This window comes from Macroventuria anomochaeta, assembly GCF_010093625.1.
Source record: "Macroventuria anomochaeta strain CBS 525.71 unplaced genomic scaffold BU25scaffold_29, whole genome shotgun sequence".
Taxonomy (NCBI): Eukaryota; Fungi; Ascomycota; class Dothideomycetes; order Pleosporales; family Didymellaceae; genus Macroventuria; species Macroventuria anomochaeta.
Genome location: NW_022985390.1, coordinates 442,917 through 465,606, shown reverse-complemented (window position 1 = coordinate 465,606; position 22,690 = coordinate 442,917). Strand labels below are relative to the sequence as shown.

The following is a 22,690-nucleotide window of genomic DNA, read 5'->3' as shown; positions in this document are numbered from 1 at the left end:
GAAATGTGTAGCAATGACTTTCCTGTGCCGTGGCCACTCCTGCAAGTTTGCTGAGGTGATGCATAGTCCATGGATCTCGAGAATTTCAGGAATACTTTAGTCCTGCATATCTCAGATCTGTTAAATGCTCACTGTAGTTTCCGTGCGGCCGAAAAAAATCCCGCTTACGTGCGAACCTGTTATATGCACCGTCGGCATTACTCACCTGCACCCATATATTTCTTGAGCTCACTGTTACCCATAGATGTCCATAGCGAAGGTGGGATTCAGCCTTGTCGTGCTAAACCCAGCCCCTGCGCATGTAGCGTAGCCATGTTGGAAATGGTCGAGAAGTGAATTCGTCAACAACCCTGAAAGCATGCGATTCCAGGACCTGCCACGGAATGTTGAGACTGTCGACAGATGTTATGATGACTGGGATGCCCATGGAAGATTCACGTTTGTAGTTGATTCGAAGAGTGATGATGCTCCATACTGCGTAGAACGCTATGGCAGCAAGTGCGTAGCCCCACATGTCTGATTCGATCGCTGGATGTGTATGGTAAGAAGTGGTGCAAGTGTGAAAATATTTGTTTCTTGATATTTGTGTAGGTATTCGTGTGGTGCAAACCCAGCAGTACCAGCCTTAGGGGGGCAGGCTGATCTGGTGGCTTGCAAGTTCACCAGTCCCTCGAGTCAAAACTGCCAAGAGGTGGGGCTGCCTGTCGTATAACCATCAGAAACCCTACAAATGAGGCAAGGGGTTAGCCTTGGAATTATCGCATAGTTGTGTCTAGTTCGGAGCCACGTATTCGTTGACGGTGGATGCTGTTGCAAGGTCGAGCTTAACCCCAAATTGCCCTGTCGCCTGCCCGAAACTCTCTTTGACCGCAGCGCCCCCATACTCACGCATCTCTTTTTCATATGCAGCCGTCACTCCCTCCCAGGTGTCACCTTTGCCCTGCGCCCAGGCCTCACCAATCAGCCTGCCCAGCAGATCTGAGTCTCGCACAGCGGTGTTTGCACCATTGCCTCCTGCGGGCGTCATGGCATGGACAGCGTCTCCAATGACCGTGATGCGAGGCTCGTTTTTCCAGTGTGGCACACCTTCTGGACTCGAACATGTTATCTTCCAGAACGCTGCTTCGTCCTCAACCATGTTGTCAAACAGCGGTTTTACCCGTTCGTGCCAATGCGAGGTCAGCGCCTTGGCGATGTCAGCTGCAGGCTTGCCGATGATGGTGTAATTGTCATTGGGTGCTTTGATGACGCCCGGGCTGCCTCCCATCGTCCACCCGAAGTTGATATCCGGGTTATCCATATCATTCGCTCTTACGTTCGTGATGATGAACACCTTGCCGCCGTTGGGCTGAGTGGTATCATCTACCAGACGGAAGACACCCTCGCCCAAACCCTTGAACGCGGTAGTGGGTGCCTGTCCATGAATACCCCTTGACCCAAGATCGTACACCTTGATGGCACCGTTGGATAGTTGCCCGGCAACTGCACTCTTAACGCCCTCACCTCCAATCAGCATACTGCCCTCCTCGCTCTTACTGCTGTCTCTAAAAACCAACCGCACACCGTTCTCCGTCTTCTCGTACCCTGTCACGTGGTGACTCCACCGCACATTATCCTCCAACCCCTCCATGAAGATCTTGCGCATGTCGCCTCGACTTATTCCCACAACCTTGCCTCCTCGGCTGGTCAACGGCTCCTTGCTTACTATCGGCGCATCAGTGCCTAACGTCTCTCCAGTCAAAGGATCGATGGCTGCGAATCCTGCTCCACCAGTCTTGCCGCAGGCATCATAAAATCTTTCGAAACCCTCAGGCCCGAGTACTGATTCTATGGCATCGAGGCCGACCGCCGAGAGACGCAGGCGGTAACCTTGAGCGCGAAATACGAGCGATGCATCGCGCTCATAGACAATGAAGGGTATATTTTGGCGGTGCAGCGAGCGCGCGAGTAGCAGTGATGCAATACCGGCGCCAGCTATGAGGATCGGCTTTTGTGCTGTGGAGTTCATAGTGGTAAAGCGTTTTGGGAGTGATGTTTACTACGTGGGGACACGGGCAGGATCAAAGGAAGACGCGTGGAAGAAATTACATGGAGGAAGGCGCGCCCGCTTTATGGCAAGCGCAATGGTGCTGCTGTAGCACGTTGCTGATGGCACGTTGCTGACGAATGTCGTCAACAACTGGACGTGGGGTAGTGGGGATGATTTGCAAGCCGTCGGAACCCAGCCGCCTTGAGCCGCCGAGCGTTTGTCATCAACCTCACCTTCCTCCCTTCAGCAACCTCCCGTCGTCAAACTCTTCGTCGGTTCATCCGTACTTTACGCGGCCTTTCCATTGCCTTCATTGCTTCCGCGCAGGGCACATAAAGAGATGGTCACAACGATCAACGAATGCTTATTAACACACCTCCAAGACAACCAACAGAAAAACTCGCAAGGGCTACAAAGAAATAGTGATGTCGACTCCTGGCACTTTAGTGAGACTTCACTAAAAAACTCACCTTATTGGAGGAGGGAACAACCCGACAATGTTATTAGCTTTGGGTCTGATCAAAGGCGTGGCTAGTATCACTTGATGCATCGAGTCTCGTTGAAGACTCTTAAACGACTGCTATCTCTGCTTTTCAGACTCTTGCTTGAATGGAGGAAGACGAGTCTATTCAAGACCTACTGGGGTTTGAACTCTATTGGAGCATTTTTAAGTCCTCGAGGTTTTCGCGATCCAAGTATCTGCCTCGTTTTATTGTCTCCTTCGATCTATCATTACTGAGCAGGCAGTTATTTGAAGCTGCGTTTTTACTAAAGAAGATTTTTCCATCGCTAAGCCATCCACCATGCTCACTGTCCACGACTGAGCTGCATTACTACATGGTAAATGCCCACCAATCTTCGCCGCTACCTCCAAGCATTCGTATCGTTCTAAGGTCACTCTTTCGATCGACCGCCTCCGGCAAGCTCAATACCAACGAAACCAACTGCGCCAGCGAGATTCGCTCGGATCAATGTTCCTAGAGCCATCTGTCCCGAATTGCAGGTATGGAGTGTTATACGCAGTACGATAATGGCTGTTTCCGGTACTCCGCGTTGGCAGAGTGTTCAAGGTATGGCACCGTGACGCATTCGGTCGGTCACCATAAAGATACTGATGAGCATCTACATAGTTGTCCTGGAAGGTGTAGGAGCTTCTGCGCCTACGGCCACGAGTGTTGTTCTGGCCGGATGGATCGTACCGCGAAGCAATGCACTCGGGGTGGCTCCGTCACGGGTCAGGGGGCTGGGGTACCTCGGGCATGTTTTCCTCGTGCTAGCGGACATTGTGGCCAGAGCTGTTGCGGCCGGGATGACGGGTACCCATATTCAGGCCTGCGTCGGTTAGGTCGTCGACCTGGTGGGTCGATGACGATGCCGGTGGTTACGCCTATCGGCATCGTTGGCAGCGTATGTTGTCTATGGTTGCTTTGAGCCCAGAACATTGACCTGGCGTCACATATGGATCGTGAAGTCGGTCGTAGGCACGGCGGTGGACTTCGTCGCGCTCACAACGGGACATGTTGAGGAGACCGCGGGTCGAGTTGAAGTCTCGGTTGTCCATGATGCGGCAGTCGGCGCGGTAGGGGGATTGACCGTTCCACTCAGAATGGGAGCGGAATGTACGGGACCAAGGCCAAGACATTACGAATTTTTTGGAAGTGTTGGTTGATGAGGAAGAAGGTAGTGGAGATGGAGATGATGGAGGAACACTTCGGCTGGCATGAGGTATGTATATGTATGAGGATGCTGGACGTTGCATGTTTCAAAGCATCCACGCAGAGAAGCAGTGGAAAAAATACTGGTAAAGTTAATATACTGGATGCACGTACACAGTACACATGGTAAGGTTCAGTTGCGCTTCTGACCATCGTTCTACTTAAGCAAGATTATCATTCGCTTGATTGTGCACAGTGCAACGCAACGATGGCTGTTTGGAGACGGGACAGACAAACTCTGGGACATATCTCCAATAGCGCTGCTCCCCAATTATGTTCGCTCTGTCTGATCAGCATACCGAAGTCACTGGCACTGACACTATACAGGGACAAGGACACCATTGCCAGTATGGTAGGGAAGCATTCAATAAGAGTTGACACGTCGAATTCATGCAATTCTGACAGGGATACTAGGCAACGACCACGAAGTTCATCCTCCTTTGTCAACCTCTTCTACTCGAAGCTAAAGCTGACAGGGACTTCCTACATTATTTATCAGGCGGTCGTAGTACTATTTTGAACACGACAAAGCCTGCCGGTATCCAGATCATACTCCCACGCATCGCTTCCTACGCCCGCCAACACGAACAAGCTCTCTTTCGGATCGTACTTCGCCTTGATGCTTCTTAGCCTCTCGTATCCTTCGCCGTAGTAGTCCTCTGCGAAGTTCTTGTTGAAAGGGTTAGCCTCATTCATATATGCACCACTTCCCGGTGCCCACTTCCTCCACATCGGTTCCCTCGTCTCTTCGTACCACTTCGCGGCGTCACCCAAAGCTTTCTTCGGTGAGCCAGCAGCCACAGAATCGGAAGTTGCGCCAGTGGAGATAAAGTGCAGGTAAGCTGTGCGCCAGGCGGGAAGCAGGGCTCCCCAGCGCTCTTCATGGGTGTTACGTACGCCAGGGCCGCCTTGCAGACCTATGGTGGCGTATGTACCCTCCGTGGAGTTTTGGCTTGCCATAGCGATTTTGAGGTACCTGACGATGTCTAATTGTGGCGTGTCTACGAGTTCACGGCGCCCGAGAAGGCGTGAGGATGTTACGCTCTCACCTCCGGCAGCGTTATCGCCTGAGATGACCGAGAAGAAGGCAGTGTAGTTGTCGAAAGTCGAAATGCTCAAGGAGATGGCAACGGAGCTGTTGGAGCTGTTCCCTGGGTTGAGTTCGGCGATGACTGGTCGCAGAAGCGCTTCTACTGCCGCAGGGGTGGTATTGAACGCCCAGAAGACCTGATTGAGTGCAACACCATGGAAAGGCTGCTGTGATGCAAGGTCCGGGAAGAACTTTGGCGCGGCGTTACCAGTGGAGACAGTCGCTGCGCCCGCAAGCTGTGCGTCCATAAGGTCTGGCAGGTGGCCAAGGAACGCGGCAGCGGTGGTCCAAGATGCTTCGTGGCTGACGTTGGTACTAAATCTAGGTTTGATCCCCAGAATACCCAGCGTGACGTTGCTAGGCGCCGGGTAGTGCTTAATGACATACTCGGTCACAACACCGTACTGTCCTGGTCCACCACCGCGAAGAGCCCAGAAGAGATCCTGATTCTGCATTGCGTTTGCAATGAGCACCTTCCCAGTGGCAGTAGCTACAGTCAGCTGGAGGACCTGATTCGATGCCAAACCGTAGGTGCGAGACAACGGTCCATGACCTCCACCCTGGATGTAACCACCTAGGCCAACACTCGGGTCTTGTCCGGTAGTCACGACTCGGCCTTGGCTCATTGCGAGGCTGAGAACGTTGCCCCACTGTTGGCCACTGCCGACAACAAAAACATCTTCGGCCGTTGAGTCATTGCTGTTCAAGGGCGTCCAAGCAGTGTCACGCTTGATGTCGTTGAAGTTTCGAGTCCAGATCGCCAGTGCGTACGCACCACTCGACCTGGTGCGAGTTCGTCAGTAATCGAATCGACGTTCGCGTAGGCAAACCTCTTCTTACCTTCCGTTCAAGTCATGCCCAGTACCCTTCACCACGACACGAATATCGCGATCAGATGCCCACTTCATGGCGTACGCCACGTGTGCTTCCTCTGTCGCATTGACAATGAACTGAGGGAAAGCGCGAATACTGCAGCCTCTCTCAGCCGAGTATCCAGCGGTGTCTTTTGGCAAACATGTGTTGTTTGCATAGATCTGGTAGTCGATAGACTCTGGTTGCTGAGAGTGCCAGGTGCCGTTGAACCACTTATCAGTCGCAGTCTCGCAAGAGATTGTTGAGCCGAACGGGTTACCGTGCCAACAGGCAGAAGCTGCGGGGATAGTGCGCAGCAATGACCCTTTGATGGTGGTGTTGAGTGACGCCCAGTCATCCTCAGAGGGCCATAAGGAGTCTAAAGGTGTTGACTTGCATGACGGAGTGGACTGATAGAGGATAGCACTTGCACCTGCAAGGGCAGGTGTGAGGAAGAGGAAGGAGCGCATGCGTGGCAACTGAGATGCAAGCAACGAAAGTGAAGACAGACGGAATTAAAGCGATTGACTGTGTGCGAAATCTTGGGTACTTTATACCCCCGGCGACAGAAGATTCGGTCTCTGTCTGCCGATATAATCCTAACGCCGGCCCAAGCAGCGTCATTGCGGCTCCTTGATGATGAAAGATCTGCCTCGGAGATATTGCAGTAGATCAAGGACTGCCAATCGAAGACTTTCCACTGACAGCATTGTGGGAAAATTCCATGGTTGTGGGTTTGTGCGGCGGTGCACGATGCCACTTTGCGCGCTCAGGAGCGTATCCGCGCGTATTTGAGCGTATTTGAGCGTATTCAGAACTAATGGAACAAGCCGCTCGTTCTCTAGCCACAAGTACTTACGTGTGCGACTATAGCGGTCACTGAGCCCTCAACCTCAATACACGACTTCTCAAAAAAAGCCCCCTTCCTACCAGACTACTCGGAATTTGATGGCGCGCGTCTGGGCATTGCATTGCAACAATACTCTTTTTAGGACTGGAACGCAAGTTCTCACTCATGCTTGCAATTCAAAACTCAATCCACTCCTTCAATTCACCTCAGCAACTCCTTCCTCAACTCACTCCTCACTGATCCTTTGTGGTATCCCCACACTTGATCCCTTCTTTATCACTTATCCTTTTTACCACTTGTGGTATCCCCACACTTGGTCTCCTCTACACCCTTATCTCCAACAAGCCTGAACCATCCTTCCACCAATCCTTCCATCTCAGAGAGCAGTTGGTATCCCCAGCTGGCCCCCTCTCACAAGGTGCCTTGCACTGTGCCTATATATTAGATGCAGAGCCCAATATCAGCAGTTCTGCTGATATTGATGTACTTTTTGGCCTTTTGGCGCAATGGGGCTCTGCATTGTTACAGTGTGTCTGCCTTACTCCTGTCAAACTCTTCCTGCAAAAGCGGCTGCTTATGATCGTCAGTGCCATTTGGTGGACACATGTACAACAAGCTTGGCTTGCCAGCAACAACATTTGGTCATTTGTTTTGCTTTTGGATTCAATGAGAATTCCAGGTCTCTACAAAGGCTTGGATCTTGCAACAAAGAACAGGGATGTAGATGGCTCCAAGAGCAATCATATCTGCAAAACTGGTCTTTGAGAACAGATTATGTGTCTGCAGGTCATGGAAGTAGAGCTTTAATAGCTGTATTAGTCTGTATTAGTCTAGGTTGGTGACGGGATAACTTACACTCCACCGGAACAGTATTGTGCCCGTGCGCCTTGTGCCTGGAGTCGGGTCGTGCCCCACCAACAACATGCTCACCACCACAAAGATGAGGTTCTTGTAACAGCTGCAATAGTTATTATCATGAGATTTTTTGGTATAGCAACTCCGTACATGCTTGCAATTAATTTGTACTATCTATATTTGGCTGAAACTCTGAGGTTGCAACCACAAGAGTTAACTTTGGGTGGAGCAGCCGGTGCAGCTTCTGGGGATGACGCAACAGCTGCAGAGCTGCCCTTAGGTCTCTTTGGCTTGTGCTTTGATGAGAGTGCTTTTGAGGCTTTGCGCTTGCCTATAGGGGCAGTTTGTATAGCTTTCTTGGTGTTTTGGGATTCAGTTCTGGCCATGCAAGCAGCAGCTTGTTCAGTCTTCATCTGATCTCTCACCTCTTTGGCCCTCTCTCTTGCCACACCTGTTGCTCTTGCTCTCGGAGTAGCTGTGCAGCAGCTTGAAGCTCCTTCCTGTTTGCCTTTGCAGCTATTTCCTCTTGCTCTTGTTGTTGGCGCAGTGCTCTTGCCCTTTCCAACAAGCGCTTTCTGCCTCTGTCGTTCAGACAGATACGTCATGTAAACAGACCCTGATGGTCCGGTGAGAGAGACAGAACACTGAACAAGAACAACAACAATATATACCGATTTTACTGCTTCGCGCGGTTACCCCTGACTTACTGCCCTGCGCGGTTACACCTTCACTTATTGCATTTACTGCAACAATAACTCTATAGACTCAGAACTCAAACAACGCGACATACTTATCGGTTTGCGCAACCTGATGGGTGACCACCGAAGATGTACACAAGGAGCTGTGGCTATCCAGGTCATGGATGAGTACAATATTACATCAAAACTCAACTGTTTGGTTGGCGACAACGCTACTAGTAATGACAAGGAGCTTATTGCTGGTCTTAACGAGTCCAACAACCTAGGGAAAGTCACCATGTCCAACCGAATACGTTGTACTGGCCATACAATCAGCCTCGTTGTCAAGGTTACTTTATATAGAGACGTTAGTAGGCTTGACGAGGAGCTTGCTGCCGCCGGCCCTAGGGAGCAGTTCGAGCTATAATGGAAGTATGGCGTTGTTGGCAAGCTTCACAACTTTATCAATTCAGTTTACATTTCCTACAAGCATTGGTTACTCTTCCAGGAGGCTCAGAAGCACGATGATAACAATAAACTATACACTTGTTCGACGCTCAGCTTACGTCAGGATGGAGGTGCACATTGACATTCCGTTTACTTTATCCTACTCCGTTGCTGGGAGCTCCGTGAGGCAATACAAAGCTTCCAGCTGGAGCTTTTCCAGCTCAATGACGCTCCTGATGACGACAATTGTCCTATCATCCCCTCATCAATCAACTGAGCTCTGAGGAATGGATAGAGGTCAAGGCGTTGATTGATGTTCTTGAGACTCCACATCAACTTACTAAGATGCTTGAAGGTAACGATGACAAGTCAGACTTTGGCTCCTTACGGCAAACGGTCACAAACTTGCAGACTTTGTGGAAGCAATATACAGAGAAGGAAGCCGAGCTTGCCTTATAGGGGACCAAGCTACCTCAAAACAGCAGTCGAATATGGTGTTGAGAAGCTTTAGACTTACTGGAAGTTGATTATTATAGACCCAGAGATCAGCTACTACTGCGTGGCAACAGCTCTCTACCCCAGCCTTTGTATGTTGTGGTTCAAAACTCATTCGAAGAAGTTCCACCATTGGCCCAAAAAGGCTCAGTCATGACTGCAACAAGTATTTGATGACTATCTACTTCTCGAGACTGCCGAAGATGACATTGAAGGTCAACTTTCTCAGCCTTTTCAACCATCTTGTCGAATGGTACTAAGTATTAACGCCCGAGGACAAGCCATATACAACTCTATTTGACGACGTTATGACTGTTGTTATCGACTACGACGACTGCAGCAGAAGCCTCAAACGTTCTAAACAATTAACTCCACTTCGCAAGTATTGTGAGAGTCTCCGAGATGATCTCAATAACCCCAATGCCAATTTTCAGTGGACAATGAAGCATGATCCTTGGCAGTGGTGGGTGAAGTATGGGTGTGGAAGGGTTGAGATGTTGATTGATCTTAAGAGCTATTGGCTAGAATCGATCAAGCCTATATAGTAGAAGGGGATAGCAGTGAAGGGTGGGGGAAGCAACCCGAGCTAACCGAATGAGCTGGACAATCAGTGCAGCGGACCGTTAGCAAACACTGCAACGCACCGCTAGCAAACAGATGGCGATCGGTGGATATCTTCACTTCCTCCGACAATGGGCAGCACAAGTACCCTATACTCTTCAAAATGGCTGACAATATACTCTTAATATCAGCAACCAGTTGTGAATATGAGCGCTGCTTTAGTCGGGCTCAGCGTGTTATATCAGATGGCAGAAATCTACTAAAACCTTCAACAATTGAATCTCTCCAACTACTCAAAAACTTGCCCTATAATGGGCTTGTGGAGAGCTTCTACAAGCGACTGGGGACACAAAGTACTAGTGAGGACGTTTTAGGGGTGAGAAAAGCGTTAGAAACATCCTCCCAGAGCTTCAATGCACCTATATCAATTAAAGACAGGGAGGACTAAACCCAATTGGCAACTACGTACCGTATTCTAGCTCAATTCAATCGTAGCTATGCAGCAGCAGCTACTTCCGTACTCTACTACTCCTTCACCGTAGCTGTACAATCGTAGTGGACTCCTACGGCTACCGAACAGTACAGTAGTACGGACCTTTGGAAAAGCTGAGTTTTCACGTGAAGACAAACCTCACACCGAGCTCGATGCCAGTGCCATACAGCAAGCTGGTGGTGCTTCTGGAACTCTTGGAGCCAACAGTTCGAACGTGAGAGTGGAGCTTGAAGGCGATTGGGCTGGGTGGGATGCTCCTGCTATAACTGAGGTCGAAATGCCAACAGATACACCGGATCGGGCAGATGTGTCGAATGATGAAGCAGAACAAAGAAATAGGTTGGGAAAGAATGTTCAAAAGACACCAGTAGACACGGATGCTATCAGATTGACATTATATAATGGCTCCTTTGCCGGCTTGATGCAGCCTGGCGCTTCGGCATTGCAACTCGTACACTCGCCCCAATTACAGTGTCTATATCTTCGTTTTCTCCTTCGGCGCCCTCGAACTACCCTGAGAATGCGCACGACCCTTACCATCCGTCTTGATGTATTCAGCAGACTGCCCATTCAACTTTACTGCCCGCTTGTCACCGGCCGGCAATATTAACACCAAATCCTTCCATGCTGGCTCAAAACCTGGCTGCAGCTTCTTCTCCAACTCAACTTCCACTGCGTCCTCAGTAGTCGCATATCGAAGCTCGAATGTCGAGATGCTCGCGGGCGGTGGACTGATACCATCATCTTCATACCACTTCGTCGTGAACACCTTTCCATTCGACGAGCCTTTTGGCGGAAAGATTTCGACAGCGCGATAGTCGTCAAGCGGTAAACTCGCAGGATTCGACTTCTCGCCCACACAGAGCGTCTGCTCCGGACGACCGACAGGGATAGCAGTGCCGACTTTCGCAAGAACGGGGATGCTCTTGTTCCATTTGGCGGAGACCTCAATCCACTGGCCGGCATTGTAATATGTTTGATGAGCGTTATTGAGATCCAGGAACTGGAGCTCAGGATCCGATGGATTCTTGGGAAGGTACACCTTCGCAGTCGAAGCACCAGGTTCGAAGACACCACCCACGAGCAGTGAGTCGCCGAGCCAGTACTGCGTTTCGCCATCAGTCAAAACCCTGTTGGTCCAGAGTTCAACGTCCTGCTCGTAGCCCCAGCCAACCCAGCGTTGTGGTGGTGTCGCGGTGAGATGGCTATCCAAAGCGAGCGAGTACAAATAGGGGATAAGTTCGTATCGACGCTTGATGATGTCGCGGACAAGCGATGTCGTTTCTTCGTACATCCATGGCTCGATGACGTCGCCGACACTGTTGTTCTCGGGAGAGGTCTTGAAGCAGTTAATAGCGAAGCGGGAAGAGTAGATGCCTTGCTGACACCAGCGCACGAGCAGCTCTGGTGTAGGCTGTGGTCCTTCGAAGCCGCCGATGTCGTGGCCATAGCATTGCATCAGGCACATGCCAGCACCTAGAGAAAGAGCGTTTGCGCCTTTCATACCCTCCCAGCTTGTGACATTATCGCCGCTCCATGCGCTAGCGCAGTATCTGAGGGTCCCGGCAGTGGCGCTCCGAGTCAAGATGAACGGTCTCTGGTCTGGCTCGGCTTCCAGTGTAGCTTCGTAAGAGCTTTTCCCCATCAGCTCGGTGTTCAACGAACGTCCCCAAAATCCCACCTCTTGCCCACAATTACTGCTACCATTTTGGTTCACGGAAGGCTCAGTCAGTGCACACCTCCATTGATCGTTGGGTATAGTGTACTCGTTGTTATCGTTCCAGATGCAATCGATACCAACCCGCTTGAGATCTCGAATGCCTTCGTACCACCATCGATACCCCGCTTCTGAAGTGAAGTCAATGTGACCTCCTACGCCGCTCTCACCACCACCCGCACTCCATAGCCGCGCTTGGGCGGAGTCATTGGTGACAGGATCCGTGAAGAGAGCGCCGGCTGCTTTCAGCTTTGGGTATTCAGGATGATTGGCCAGGACGTAAGGCTTGACGTTAGCGATCAAGCGTATGCCTTCCCTGTGGAATGCGTCCATGAAGCCTTTGGGATCAGGGAAGCGGTGTCGGTTCCAGGTAAAGACATTGCGCGTCTTCGGTTCTGTCTCTGCAACGGTGTAGCCTGAGCTCATCTGAAAGCCACTGCAAGGGATATCATACTTCTTCATCTTGCTTGCAAACTCTATAAGTGCATCTGACGCGCGCGGCTCATCAAGCATCGAGTACTTCATTCCTCCAGCGATATATCCAAATGCCCACCGTGGCACCAGCAGAGGATATCCTACTAAGTCGGCGTAGATGCGTACCACGTCTTTGATAGTGGCACCCATTATAATGTACTCCTCAAGTCCCCCATACTCTTGTCGGAAGACCTTGAAGCGGCCCCACATGCCGTCCATCTCAGATCCGACCGAGTAGGAGCCTCGAGCATGGGACGATGAGAAGATTCCCACACAACCTTGAGGCGTAGCATTGATGAGGAGTGGGATAAACTTGTACAGCGGATCCGTACGGTAGACATCGTAGCCGAAGCTGTCAGTTGCTGACAACACGAAGTGGCGATTCGAGAGATCCATTGGAGCTGCCTTCTCTCCCAGACCAACATGCAGCGTGCCTTTGTTGTATCGTGTGTAGTGCGCTATCCCCATGCCATCTGCAACATACGCACGATGAGGGAGATCTGAGTGGATGGGAGCATCTTGACCAGCGAAGCCGAGAGCAAGCAGTGGGGGCCCCGTCGTCCAGTCGATGCTTGCAGTTACTTCATCAACCTGGAAAGACTTCGTCGTGGCTGTGGAGGATCCATGCTGTATGTTGGCACCATGCAGATCTTTCGATGGTAGTGGCGCAGCTCGATGAGGTGGAAGCAGGTGCTTAGGGGAAGTGAAAGTTGTGCGGAACAGTCCTGGTCTCAGAGACTCGAAGCTGAAGTTGTACTCGCCTTGTGATGATTGAAGATGAATGGAGGTATCCGAGTCCTTCGCTGTTGGCTGGACCTTGAAGTCAAGGGGAACAATCTCGAGTTGAGGCATGGCGCAAGTAGCTCAACGATGCTCTGAACCTGTGGTGGTAGCCGGTCACGTTGGTGACAGGCCAGGTTGTTCTGTCTCGTAAAGCCATCGTGTACCTTTCACACTTTATGTTAGGAACTGGGGCAGTAGATGAACCGGGATCGGCCTTGACTCTCGGTATCGTCGGCGATCGACTGATGTTCCATCACGTGTGCTTCCCCTCTTTGCCCAACCCAAGCTTAGCGCGGCCTCACCGTTCGGTAACTTCGGCCGTGACACTGCCATGGTTCGGAGGAAAGTGGAATCTGGGGTCCCCGTGGGGATGCTGTATAAGTGGGACGATCAGCTCCACCGTTCTGATCTACACCGCAGTCTCCATTTTTCGCTGCACTTCTCTCATCATGGCGAACCCCAATCTTCCACCAGCTTCACCGCCAGACATCAGCAAGACTGAGGTCGAGACAGTCGAGTCCATCCACAAGCCATCACCTACGACGAAAGGCAAGGATAAGGCCGCAGAGCTGCTTGCTTCGAATGAACGCATCGTGGTTACATCAGCAGAGAACAAGCGAGTGCTGCGCAAGATCGACCTCATCATCCTGCCCATCCTGTTGTCTGTGTACTTTCTCCAAAGTTTGGATAAAACGACACTCTCATACGCCTCCGTCTTTGGTCTCATCGAAGATGCTAATCTCAATCCAAACTCCGATCAGTACTCGTGGCTGGGCAGCATCGTGTACATCGCACAGCTTGTTATGCAGCCGCTAGTCGCATTTTTCCTGGTCAAGTTCCCCATCGGCAAATTCGTGGGCATCACGGTGTTGACATGGGGCGCGATCCTGTGCGGCATGGCTGGAGCGACCAATTTCGCAGGACTTATGGCGACAAGGTTTTTGTTAGGCGCATTCGAGTCCGCAGTTGGTGAGTTTCACATGACTATTGTAGATCATCTGTATGCTGATATGTTCCAGCGCCCGCCTTCATCGCTGTGGTCCAGATGTGGTACAAGCGTTCCGAACAAACGAACCGCAATGCTGCATGGTACTCCATGCTAGGCATCGTCAACATCCTCGGCAGTCTGCTGTCGTACGGTCTTGGGCACATCCAGTCGGATCGCCTCCACTCATATCAAATCATCTTCCTGTTCTGCGGTCTCCTGAGCGTCGTCGTCTCGATAGCAGTCTACATCTTTATGCCCGACTCGCCCATGGAGGCAAAGTTCCTGAACGATACCGAAAAGTTGATCGCTGTTGAGCGTCTGCGCATGAATCAGATGGGCGTCGCCTCAAGGGTTTGGAAGTGGGATCACGTCTTGGAGGCCTTCTTGGACATCAAGACATGGCTATGGTTCTCCATGCTGACGGCTGTCAGTATTCCCAGTGGTGGCATCACTACCTTCGGCCCCTTGATCATCCAGTCCTTCGGGTTCGGAAAGTTCCAGACGATTCTCTTCAACATGCCGTTTGGTGCGGTCCAGATCATCGCTACGCTTGGTGGAGCTTGGTTGGCGACTAAGCTGAAGAAGAAGGCGCCCGTTCTCATCCTACTGTGCGTACCACCGATAGTCGGCATCATCATCCTCATGGTGGTTGGTCGAGGCAAAGAGAACCGCGGAGTACTACTGGTCGGGTATTACCTCACTTCCTTCTACCCTGGCATTTCGCCCTTGATCTACTCGTGGTCGGGACAAAACACTGGAGGCGACACCAAGAGGAAAGTGACTACGAGTATTCTGTTTGTGGGGGCCAGCGCTGGCAACATCATTGGTCCCCATCTCTTCAAGCCGTCCGAGAAGCCCCACTACTACCGAGGCTTACGATCAAACCTGGCTCTCTTCGTCGCTATCATCGTGCTCGTCATCCTGGCAGTCATATGGATCAAAGTGCTGAACCGTAAGCATGCGGCTACTCGTGAGAGCATGGGTAAAGCCGCAAACATTGTCGACCTGAGTATGGAGGGAAGCCGCAATACCGACACCGAAGGCGCAGAAGACATCCAGGCAAGCGGTGTAGGCGACAAAGCGTTTGATGATGTTACGGACATCAAGAACGAGGACTTCATATACGTCTATTAGATAGCGTCACGCTTGCTATGCGGTGTTGATGGAAGCGCATATGTTTGCAAGATCAAATAGCAACCAAATTACCATTTTGGACCCTTTCAGAACTTTTTGAGTACTCAATTGGTGTATAGTGTTGGTTTCCGATGGTGGCACTTCAACTTTCTTAGGTGCAGTGAAATTAATTTCGGGAAGTGAATTGTCTCAGAAGAGGTTGTCGATGTCGACGAACATATCTTGCCACCCGAGTGGCATGTGCTTGAGATTTAAGCCAGGGAAGTCCCACTCGAAGGTGAACTGATTCGGTGCATAGCCTTGGAAGTCGCTTTCAGCGGGACCGCTGACGGCCAAGGCTAGGTCTGAGATATCTTGTTGCGCAGAGTAGTCTACTAATGCAGCTTCGCACTTCTCGATGCTGGTTTGCAGTATCTGAAAATATGGGATGTAGCCAATCGTAACTTTTTTGAGTTCCTCGAGCACCCGGTGCGCGTCGCGGAGCAACGCGAGAATGTGAGGGACCGGATCGCGGAGTAGAATCGAAAGTCGAAGTACGAGCAGTACCGAGAAAGCTCCCTTCGCCCAGACATAGTCTATCGTCCATTTAAAGGTGTTAAGATAGGCGGGTGCTGATTCAGACGGTGACGTGGGTGAAGTGGAAGCTTCTAACAGATGACGGAAGTGTCTTATTGAAGCTTCTTTGGCTCTCTGGATCATCTCTTTCTGGAAGTCGGTCATAATCGCGATGTTTTCTATGCCTGAGGCGGAGACAGCTTTCAGATGGAGTGTAATCAGAGCCCAATCGTATTGGATATGGAGGTTCACAAGCGCGAGTTCGCGCTGGTGGGGGGCTGGCTCCCTAGACACAACATCGGTCCACTCGTTGAGCCAGAGTGAGAGCTCAGTGATTGTGTCGTTTGCTTTGGCTCGAATGAGGCCTTCGTCTTCTAGGAGCGATGAACCGCTATGCCTGAGGATGTCGCTATACGCATCTGTGCGAATTAGGTTGAGCTCTACTTGAGAGAGGAGTCGAATGTCGACCGCCGTACACTCTGCATGGTTGAGCAGGGCTCGAATCTTGCGCGGTGTTGTTCGTGGCGATACGCTTGGGACGTGACCACCATCGAGCGAGAAACTGTCCCATGGTTAGTCTTGCACAATATGTTGGCTACAGATCCATAGGTACTAGGGCTCACAAAAGTTCAAGATTGCAAATGCCGTGCCAGACACGCTGAAGGCGATAAAGCTCTCGTTCCGCAGTCCTCAGTTGGTCTCGATTGTGATGAAGAGTCAGTAGCTGATCGGTAGCTTTGTGTAGACCCAATTGGATGGCAAACCGCAGGGCAAGCGCGATTAACATGTAGCCATTCTCACTGTATGCTGCCATCAGGGTGATAGCCTGTATTGCCTCCAGACATGGCTGCTCGCAAGTAATGAGCAAATAGGTCAGATGCTCACATAGGCCGGACTGCAGCTGGCGAAATACAGGGGAGTTCAAGCCTTGCTCTGCGCGGCAGCCCACACTAACAATTGCATCGAACAAGAACGCACTGCGCGAAGCGACTGAGGTGATTACGTCGCTGCTTTCCGAGAAAATGGGAACCAGGTAGTGCTGCCAGGTATCAATGACGTTAGTTTCGATAGTGGTTACAACTTACGCTACCTGCAAAGAAGCTGGAGAACCACGCAAAAGCATCGTCGTACGCAATGATACCCTTTTCGACTGCGTTGGAGTCAACATGAGCCTGTCCATCCATCAAGCTCCCCCTTTGCACGAAGTCGCACCCAGCATTTGGTTGTCTACTCTCCAATTGTGGATTTGTCGGTACTTGGGGGTCAGTGTTGTCCAGCTGCATTCGCAGTCGTGCTACCTCTGCTTCCAGCTTCTCGATACGAAGAGCATTTGGGTCTTTGCCGGTTACATCGTGATATTGGCAAATTGTATCATTTTTGTCGCACCGCTCGCAGGGCCGCTTGCCATCACATCGTACTTTGGATGACCGACAAGAGATGCACGCGTTGATTGCACGACGTTTCCGAGGGCGCTCGACCGAAGTTGACGAATCCATTGCAGGCATCATTCAAGCAAAATGCATGGTTTCGGGATTGTCGTGCGAAGTCGATCATGAAATGTGCCGAGGAAAGTGCGGGGAAACAGGGCAGGGCAAGGGCCCTCGAGACGATGCATCACTCCGCCACGGCAGTTGTTAGCGCCGGCGTGGCCCTAGACAGAACACAGATTAGCATGAAGGATCTAACACACCAACGAATCTTCATCCGTTCACAACACAACACGAAGTACTTCGTACTGTGGTAATGAAAATCTTCCTCTTGCAGTATTCTGGTCCTTCCTCTACTTGGCGATCGCGGCTTCTGTCGCCTTCGGGCTGCACGTTGGGTATTCGAGACCCGAGCTTGAACGTTGCATTGAATTGGCTTAGCTAGGAAAGGCGCGTACGAACGCAGTAATCGAAGAGAAGCTCGTATCTGTCCTTGAGTGTTCCATTTGAACCCCTAGTTTGTTGCTTCGAGTGTCGTGACCTACTCTCCAGGGCGTCAAAGGCTTCCAGAGCCACCTTGAGGGCCCCCCCCCCTAGCAGCATCACGCTTCGACTTACTTGCAATGCTACGCTTAGCCAAGCAGCTCTCATCAACAACAGTCCCATTCGGAGGAGCAGTACCAGTCGTGGGAGCCATGCAGTTTGCCTTGCCTCCATTCTCCATCATTACGAGACTGGTCTCGTTATCACTAGTACCATTTTTTGGATCCGCATCCTCCAGGGTGCACTCACTCTCCTTAGGCTCTGTACCATGCTCACCAGTAACACGCTTGAACTTCTGCGTCCCATTGTTATCAGCTTTGAGCATGTTTTCCGCCGCATCGGCATACCAGCCGTTGACGAAGTCGCCGTGCATGCAGTATCCATCGCCGATGGTGTCGCTGCAGGACAGCTGGAGAGGAGCGGTGCCAGGCCAGCCATCAGGGAAGTGCCTTGCGGAGGTCATAGCGGACGGAGAAGCGAAGCTGGAGGATGCGCTCCATGCCAATCGGGCAGTAATTGTCGGTGCCCCATGCGGCGGTGGAGTATTCGTATTGAAAGGTCACGGAACTGTAGCAGTCGGGGAAGCGGAGTTGATCTTGGAGATACGCGGAGCAGGTTTTCGTGGGAAATTTGGCAAGGTCTTTCGACTCGCCTGAGTCGCCCTCGCACCACCGTTCTAGTTGGTGGTACTTGTGGTCGGTTTTGGTTTGAGTCTTGGCAGATGCGTTTCCAGCGATCAGACCGGTGTCTTCTGGGAAGCGGATCTCGGTATAGCCGCCATTTTGGTAGTATGATCTGAAGCGGAAGATGGGGAATTCAAAGGTTTAGGATCCCTTCGTCGTGTTAGTAACTTTGTCAGATGTCTTTTGAAGAGCTACTCACAGTACACAGATTTCGTTTGAATTTTCGCCTGAATTGCATCCCTTCTGCAGCTTAGCAGTGGTTGACTTGATGTTGGTAATGATATCGCTTCAAAGAAAGTATGCATATGGCTGGTGTATATTCCTGGCACGACCAAGCATCGACATTCTTGTTCATGAAAGCCTTGTGGTTGATAACTGTGTAGGCATATACAGCGCTTAGGCTGGCGAGGAAAGAAATCGCGGAGCGCCTATTTACAGCGGAAAAAAGATGTCTCGATCACAGGTCCATGGACGAAAGAGTGACTAAGTAAGGAACGGCAGTAAAGAACGACAGATTTGAATCAACAACGGGGAAGAGATAGGAACGAAAGAAGGTCTAAAGAACCCAACAGTACCAGATATCAGGATCTTTCTGCTCCCGCACTCTCCCCCGTAGCGCGACCGAAGACGAACGTTGCCGTTGACAGGGGTGTTGTTTGGGCTCGGGCCATTGGAGGAGTGCGTGTGTTTCAGAAATGAACAGGGTGATCGTTTCCTTCACTCCACAACGGCGCATCGCTCATGGCAGATTGGCGATATTCTGCACCTCAGGTAAATGGAACAGCATCTAGAGTTTGTAATGAACAGTTCGCATGTCCTCTCGCAAAATATGCTCGGCTGCATGCATGCGACTGAAACCCTTGAATGATCTCTGCTCAAAACAACGAAGCACTGAAGGAGAAGCGGTTCATCGTCTGTGGAGACATCCGCAAGAGTGTGTTAGTGATGGGCGTTCCTGAACTGTGCCGCTCTGAAGGTAGCTCAAACTCATCCTAACGCCCGAAAGAGAATGCTTTTCGTGAAGATCATCGAGAAATCCTGCACTTTTGGAGCGCGACTACTGAAGCATGGGGCACATTTGGACTGCTTCGGTGCCCCAAGGACAATGTCGCTCTGCGTCCTGCAAGGTCTTCATCATTCACCTGTCGAGGGGTATCGGTACGTCCGAGTCAGAGCCCCTTTTCGTATCGGGATGCGGGACAGTGTGAACGGCGCTGCGGTGAATATGTCGGCATTTTCTATATATCCCGAACACTACAAGTGAGAACGAGTGCGAGTGCGTGGAGAGCGTTGCGGAGCCATGCAGCCGCAAAGGGGGGTCCAACGCTCAGTTGAAATTGCCGCGGATGTCTTCACCTTCCGTCAAAACCTGCTTCCAGCGCTCTTCAACACTATGAATTAGTAGATACAATCCTTCATACACATGGCTGGTTCCCGTGCATACTGAAGCTTCACGCAGGCCGTAGTGCTCAGAAGGTTCAAGAACTTGCATTTTCGCGACAGGAATGTCAAACAAGTGAAGAGGGTCTCAAAGCAAGAAACCGTATGGAGGAAAGGAAGATGAAACAGCATGGTCACAGAGAAGGCGCGCTACCTTAGGAAGCAACACTTCTAACTATTCACCCACAACCTGCTTTTATGGTACAACGGAAAGGGGATGTCCCTGCCTTCGAATATTCTCCAGTCAGCTCTCACTAAAGCCATTTCTTTCTTTGTGCAGTCTCCCCTCAGAGCTTCCGCAGTCCAAGAAATCTACGTGATGCCAAGTTACAGTACATCAACAACCTTCCACCTTTTCTTCAACCTCCTCCTCCCCTGATACCCCTCAACCCCTTCCCAGCAAAGCTCCTCCTTCATCCCAGCTTCGACGCTCCAACACTTCCACCGGCACCTTCTGTGCCTGCAGCTTGGACATTTGTTGCCAACTTCTTCTGACGTCCATCGCTTGCCACAGCGATGGCAGCGCCATCTGATGAGGGAGGCTTGCGTGAGAATGGTGTGCTTGGTGCCCATGGTTGTGAGTTGTAGGGAGTTCGTGTTGAAAGCAATGTGAGGGCCAGCAGTGGGAGATAAGTTACCTTGTGGTGAGAAACCATTGGTGAGGTATGTCGTGGCGTGGGCGTACGATGAATGAAAAGTTTCCATTCACCAAGTGTGACTTGTTGAAAATGCAATCGACCTTAACCAGGGAATCCTGAGCACTCATGAGACCATGTCGTGGCGATTCTCTCTCGTATTCCGAAGCTGGACCAAGCCATTACCCATGCACAAGGGCTCAGCACTAAGCTCCACGGCTTCTTGCTGCGTGTTCAACTCCGTGACGCCATGTCTCCCTTCAACCTCGACGACCTCTTGATCCGGGTCGGCTTCCAGAAGCTTGCGTGGCCGAGCTGTGTTCCCGTCCAGCTCTGCTTTGTATCCAGGGTCCGCCCGAACTAGCTTGTTGTGAGTGCGCGTCCTGCGTAAACCAAGCCAGAAGGCACCGATTACTAGGAGTATGACAAGGCTCGCGGCGCCTATGCTCACACCAATTATAGCTGAGGTCCTGAGACTTATCGTTGGCTCTGGACCGCTCGCCGGAGTTGGTGTCACTCCCGATACGGACAACGTGGAGTACGATGCAGTCAGGATTGTCGAAGGTATAGAGGAGCGTCCATTGACGACCGATGATGTTTCCATAGGTCCATATGGGGCCCCAACAGTAGTTGAACGAGATGATGTGTCATCATTTGCTATCCAGTGTGGCATAGCTGACAACGAAGAGGTAGCAGTGACGCTCGAGAGCGGGAATTCAAATTCACCGGATGCAGAGGTAGATGTGACGAAGGAGAGCAGAGATTCAACTTGACGGTTCTGCAGGGGCTGAAATGAGTTGAGGTGGGGTAAGAGGTACAGATGGTAGTAGACGAGGGCCCCATTTCTGGACAATATAAGATTGACGAAATAATGGTTGTCGTTTCTGGGATGGCGAGTTACGGACTCGAGTTGGATTGGAAAGGAGCGAGGAGGCTAGAAGAGCTCAATATGAATAGATTGTGTGGCCCCCATAGTGGCGGTGTCGTGTTGTTCTGTTGTGGTACTTTCGATCCTGGAAAGCCGGCGTACATCTGACTTTAGACGATCGTTGAGTGGTCGGCCTGGAAAAGCAAGTGTAACCCCAGAGTCTGACCCCGGGTTCGTGTAAGTCTGAAACACTCATGCTTGCTGAACGTTCAGCCCTCGCCATTCTGGCTTCAAAGCCTCATCCACCCATAGGCATTCCGTCAGGCCCACGTGCTTCCTCACATACTCCTCTAATGCCTTTGCACTTGGTGCGCCTTCGTAAATGCCGACTGCGCCGACACGGGGTATGTGCACTGCGGCTGCAAACCGAGCGTCGTTGGAGGTAGGAAGAGCAACAAGGCGCGTGGGCTCCGATGATGCGGAACTCGAGGTTGGTCGTAGAGTGGCGAGGTGGAGCAACGTTGGTATGTGAGCGTGTGAGGGAGAGAGTGATGGCTGAGGGTGAGTGAGGATGACCATGCTTAGAGGTTTTAGTGCGGTCCCTGGCTGGTTCTCGGCACCTTTGTCCGGCGTGGAGCTATCTCGGCCATTGAGGTCGGTCTCCTCGACTGGTACAGTTGGTGGTGCGGTACTGGCTGCGAGAGCTTCGAGATGTCTCGTTACGCTGTTCAGGCCAATGAGAACATGAGATCCCATCGCTGGTGCTGGTGATGGAGGAGCATCATATGCATGAGCCTTTGTATCTCGCTTACGCTTCTTGCCCTTGGAAGGTTGAATATGTGTTCTGCGGTGCTCGCCGAGAGGTGTGAGTAGACTGGAGAAGTCAGTGTCAATACATTGATTCCAAAGCTTTCTGCAGAGAGATCTGAGATCCTCCACATCTGAACAACTGGTTGAAACAGCGTGACTTCAAGGAAGCGAAGGTCTTACCTACTTGCACAGTAATTCCGTTATGACTTCTTGGTCTTCGGGTGATACAGACGGCCTACACGTTTCAACATGTGCTGATGATCAATACCAGCTACATACGAACCACTTAGTTTCTGTGAAGGGCGAGGATGTTTTGAATATCGGCTTTGACGGCTTCTTTGTGGGTGGTACCATGTCGCGCGTAAACTTGCCCTGATGATTAGGGCAGGGTCCAGTGTAAAAATATTTGTAGACGAGGCAGCGTTTGAACGAGTAATGCTGGTGTCTCCTCGCGCAGACGTAAGTGATACAATATCTGATCTGAGGGAGGCTGAACAAGCCTAATGTTTGCACCGCCTGGCCAGTGAAGCTCCTGGTTGGCCAAAGAAAAGTGATGGTGGATTGCGGTT

The 22,690-nt window shown here is 51.3% G+C and overlaps 11 protein-coding genes across 11 annotated transcripts; 3 read left to right on the top strand and 8 right to left on the bottom strand.

The window, feature by feature from the left end:
• Nucleotides 1–85: 85 nt before the first annotated feature.
• Nucleotides 86–277, bottom strand: BU25DRAFT_347463 (uncharacterized protein; the record flags this gene model as incomplete). Its single annotated transcript, XM_033703154.1, has 1 exon — nt 86–277. A coding segment is annotated over one exon (192 nt), but the record flags the coding sequence as incomplete, so codon positions are not given.
• Nucleotides 278–552: 275 nt separating this feature from the next.
• Nucleotides 553–2,152, bottom strand: BU25DRAFT_413364 (FAD/NAD(P)-binding domain-containing protein). The gene has a single exon (XM_033707020.1). The coding sequence runs from the start codon at nt 2,006–2,008 to the stop codon at nt 773–775; it is 1,236 nt and encodes a 411-aa protein (XP_033559021.1). The 5' UTR covers nt 2,009–2,152; the 3' UTR covers nt 553–772.
• A 749-nt stretch (nt 2,153–2,901) lies between these two features.
• BU25DRAFT_134923 (uncharacterized protein) lies at nt 2,902–3,545 on the top strand. The gene has a single exon (XM_033700549.1). It carries the CDS (start codon nt 3,035–3,037, stop codon nt 3,458–3,460), a length of 426 nt encoding a protein of 141 aa, XP_033559020.1. The 5' UTR covers nt 2,902–3,034; the 3' UTR covers nt 3,461–3,545.
• On the bottom strand, nt 3,546–3,983 carry BU25DRAFT_134922 (uncharacterized protein). The gene has a single exon (XM_033700548.1). It carries the CDS (start codon nt 3,895–3,897, stop codon nt 3,631–3,633), a length of 267 nt encoding a protein of 88 aa, XP_033559019.1. The 5' UTR covers nt 3,898–3,983; the 3' UTR covers nt 3,546–3,630.
• Nucleotides 3,984–4,124: 141 nt separating this feature from the next.
• On the bottom strand, nt 4,125–6,191 carry BU25DRAFT_413363 (FAD-binding domain-containing protein). The gene is made up of 2 exons (XM_033707019.1): nt 5,675–6,191; nt 4,125–5,617 (listed from the first exon to the last, which is right to left on the bottom strand). Exons 1-2 carry the CDS (start codon nt 6,154–6,156, stop codon nt 4,240–4,242), a joined length of 1,860 nt encoding a protein of 619 aa, XP_033559018.1. The 5' UTR covers nt 6,157–6,191; the 3' UTR covers nt 4,125–4,239.
• Nucleotides 6,192–6,873: 682 nt separating this feature from the next.
• On the top strand, nt 6,874–7,492 carry BU25DRAFT_134861 (uncharacterized protein). Its single transcript, XM_033700546.1, has one exon. The coding sequence runs from the start codon at nt 7,043–7,045 to the stop codon at nt 7,376–7,378; it is 336 nt and encodes a 111-aa protein (XP_033559017.1). The 5' UTR covers nt 6,874–7,042; the 3' UTR covers nt 7,379–7,492.
• Nucleotides 7,493–10,445: 2,953 nt separating this feature from the next.
• On the bottom strand, nt 10,446–13,166 carry BU25DRAFT_413361 (glycoside hydrolase family 31 protein). The gene has a single exon (XM_033707018.1). It carries the CDS (start codon nt 13,105–13,107, stop codon nt 10,540–10,542), a length of 2,568 nt encoding a protein of 855 aa, XP_033559016.1. The 5' UTR covers nt 13,108–13,166; the 3' UTR covers nt 10,446–10,539.
• Nucleotides 13,167–13,459: 293 nt separating this feature from the next.
• BU25DRAFT_373706 (MFS general substrate transporter) lies at nt 13,460–15,242 on the top strand. The gene is made up of 2 exons (XM_033704044.1): nt 13,460–14,007; nt 14,058–15,242. Exons 1-2 carry the CDS (start codon nt 13,488–13,490, stop codon nt 15,158–15,160), a joined length of 1,623 nt encoding a protein of 540 aa, XP_033559015.1. The 5' UTR covers nt 13,460–13,487; the 3' UTR covers nt 15,161–15,242.
• A 106-nt stretch (nt 15,243–15,348) lies between these two features.
• BU25DRAFT_398596 (uncharacterized protein) lies at nt 15,349–17,211 on the bottom strand (the record flags this gene model as incomplete). The annotated part of the gene is made up of 3 exons (XM_033704917.1): nt 15,349–16,277; nt 16,339–16,754; nt 16,918–17,211. The coding sequence occupies 3 exons, from the start codon at nt 17,209–17,211 to the stop codon at nt 15,350–15,352; spliced, it is 1,638 nt and encodes a 545-aa protein (XP_033559014.1).
• Nucleotides 17,212–20,216: 3,005 nt separating this feature from the next.
• BU25DRAFT_413359 (uncharacterized protein) lies at nt 20,217–20,568 on the bottom strand. The gene has a single exon (XM_033707017.1). The coding sequence runs from the start codon at nt 20,462–20,464 to the stop codon at nt 20,222–20,224; it is 243 nt and encodes an 80-aa protein (XP_033559013.1). The 5' UTR covers nt 20,465–20,568; the 3' UTR covers nt 20,217–20,221.
• A 995-nt stretch (nt 20,569–21,563) lies between these two features.
• On the bottom strand, nt 21,564–22,630 carry BU25DRAFT_398594 (uncharacterized protein; the record flags this gene model as incomplete). Its single annotated transcript, XM_033704916.1, has 3 exons — nt 22,405–22,630; nt 22,306–22,356; nt 21,564–22,185 (listed from the first exon to the last, which is right to left on the bottom strand). The coding sequence occupies exons 1-3, from the start codon at nt 22,473–22,475 to the stop codon at nt 21,564–21,566; spliced, it is 744 nt and encodes a 247-aa protein (XP_033559012.1). The 5' UTR covers nt 22,476–22,630.
• Between the last annotated feature and the right edge of the window lie 60 nt (nt 22,631–22,690).

Excerpts from the sequence above, each read along its gene's own strand:
- BU25DRAFT_413364 (XM_033707020.1), bottom strand. The coding sequence starts at position 2,008 with ATGAACTCCACAGCACAAAAGCCGATCCTCATAGCTGGCGCCGGTATT.
- BU25DRAFT_134923 (XM_033700549.1), top strand. The coding sequence starts at position 3,035 with ATGGAGTGTTATACGCAGTACGATAATGGCTGTTTCCGGTACTCCGCG.
- BU25DRAFT_134922 (XM_033700548.1), bottom strand. The coding sequence starts at position 3,897 with ATGGTCAGAAGCGCAACTGAACCTTACCATGTGTACTGTGTACGTGCA.
- BU25DRAFT_413363 (XM_033707019.1), bottom strand. The coding sequence starts at position 6,156 with ATGCGCTCCTTCCTCTTCCTCACACCTGCCCTTGCAGGTGCAAGTGCT. Across the intron at positions 5,618-5,674 it reads GGGCATGACTTGAACGGAAG|GTCGAGTGGTGCGTACGCAC; the intron begins GTAAGAAGAGGT and ends AACTCGCACCAG.
- BU25DRAFT_134861 (XM_033700546.1), top strand. The coding sequence starts at position 7,043 with ATGGGGCTCTGCATTGTTACAGTGTGTCTGCCTTACTCCTGTCAAACT.
- BU25DRAFT_413361 (XM_033707018.1), bottom strand. The coding sequence starts at position 13,107 with ATGCCTCAACTCGAGATTGTTCCCCTTGACTTCAAGGTCCAGCCAACA.
- BU25DRAFT_373706 (XM_033704044.1), top strand. The coding sequence starts at position 13,488 with ATGGCGAACCCCAATCTTCCACCAGCTTCACCGCCAGACATCAGCAAG. Across the intron at positions 14,008-14,057 it reads CGCATTCGAGTCCGCAGTTG|CGCCCGCCTTCATCGCTGTG; the intron begins GTGAGTTTCACA and ends GATATGTTCCAG.
- BU25DRAFT_413359 (XM_033707017.1), bottom strand. The coding sequence starts at position 20,464 with ATGGTTTCTCACCACAAGGTAACTTATCTCCCACTGCTGGCCCTCACA.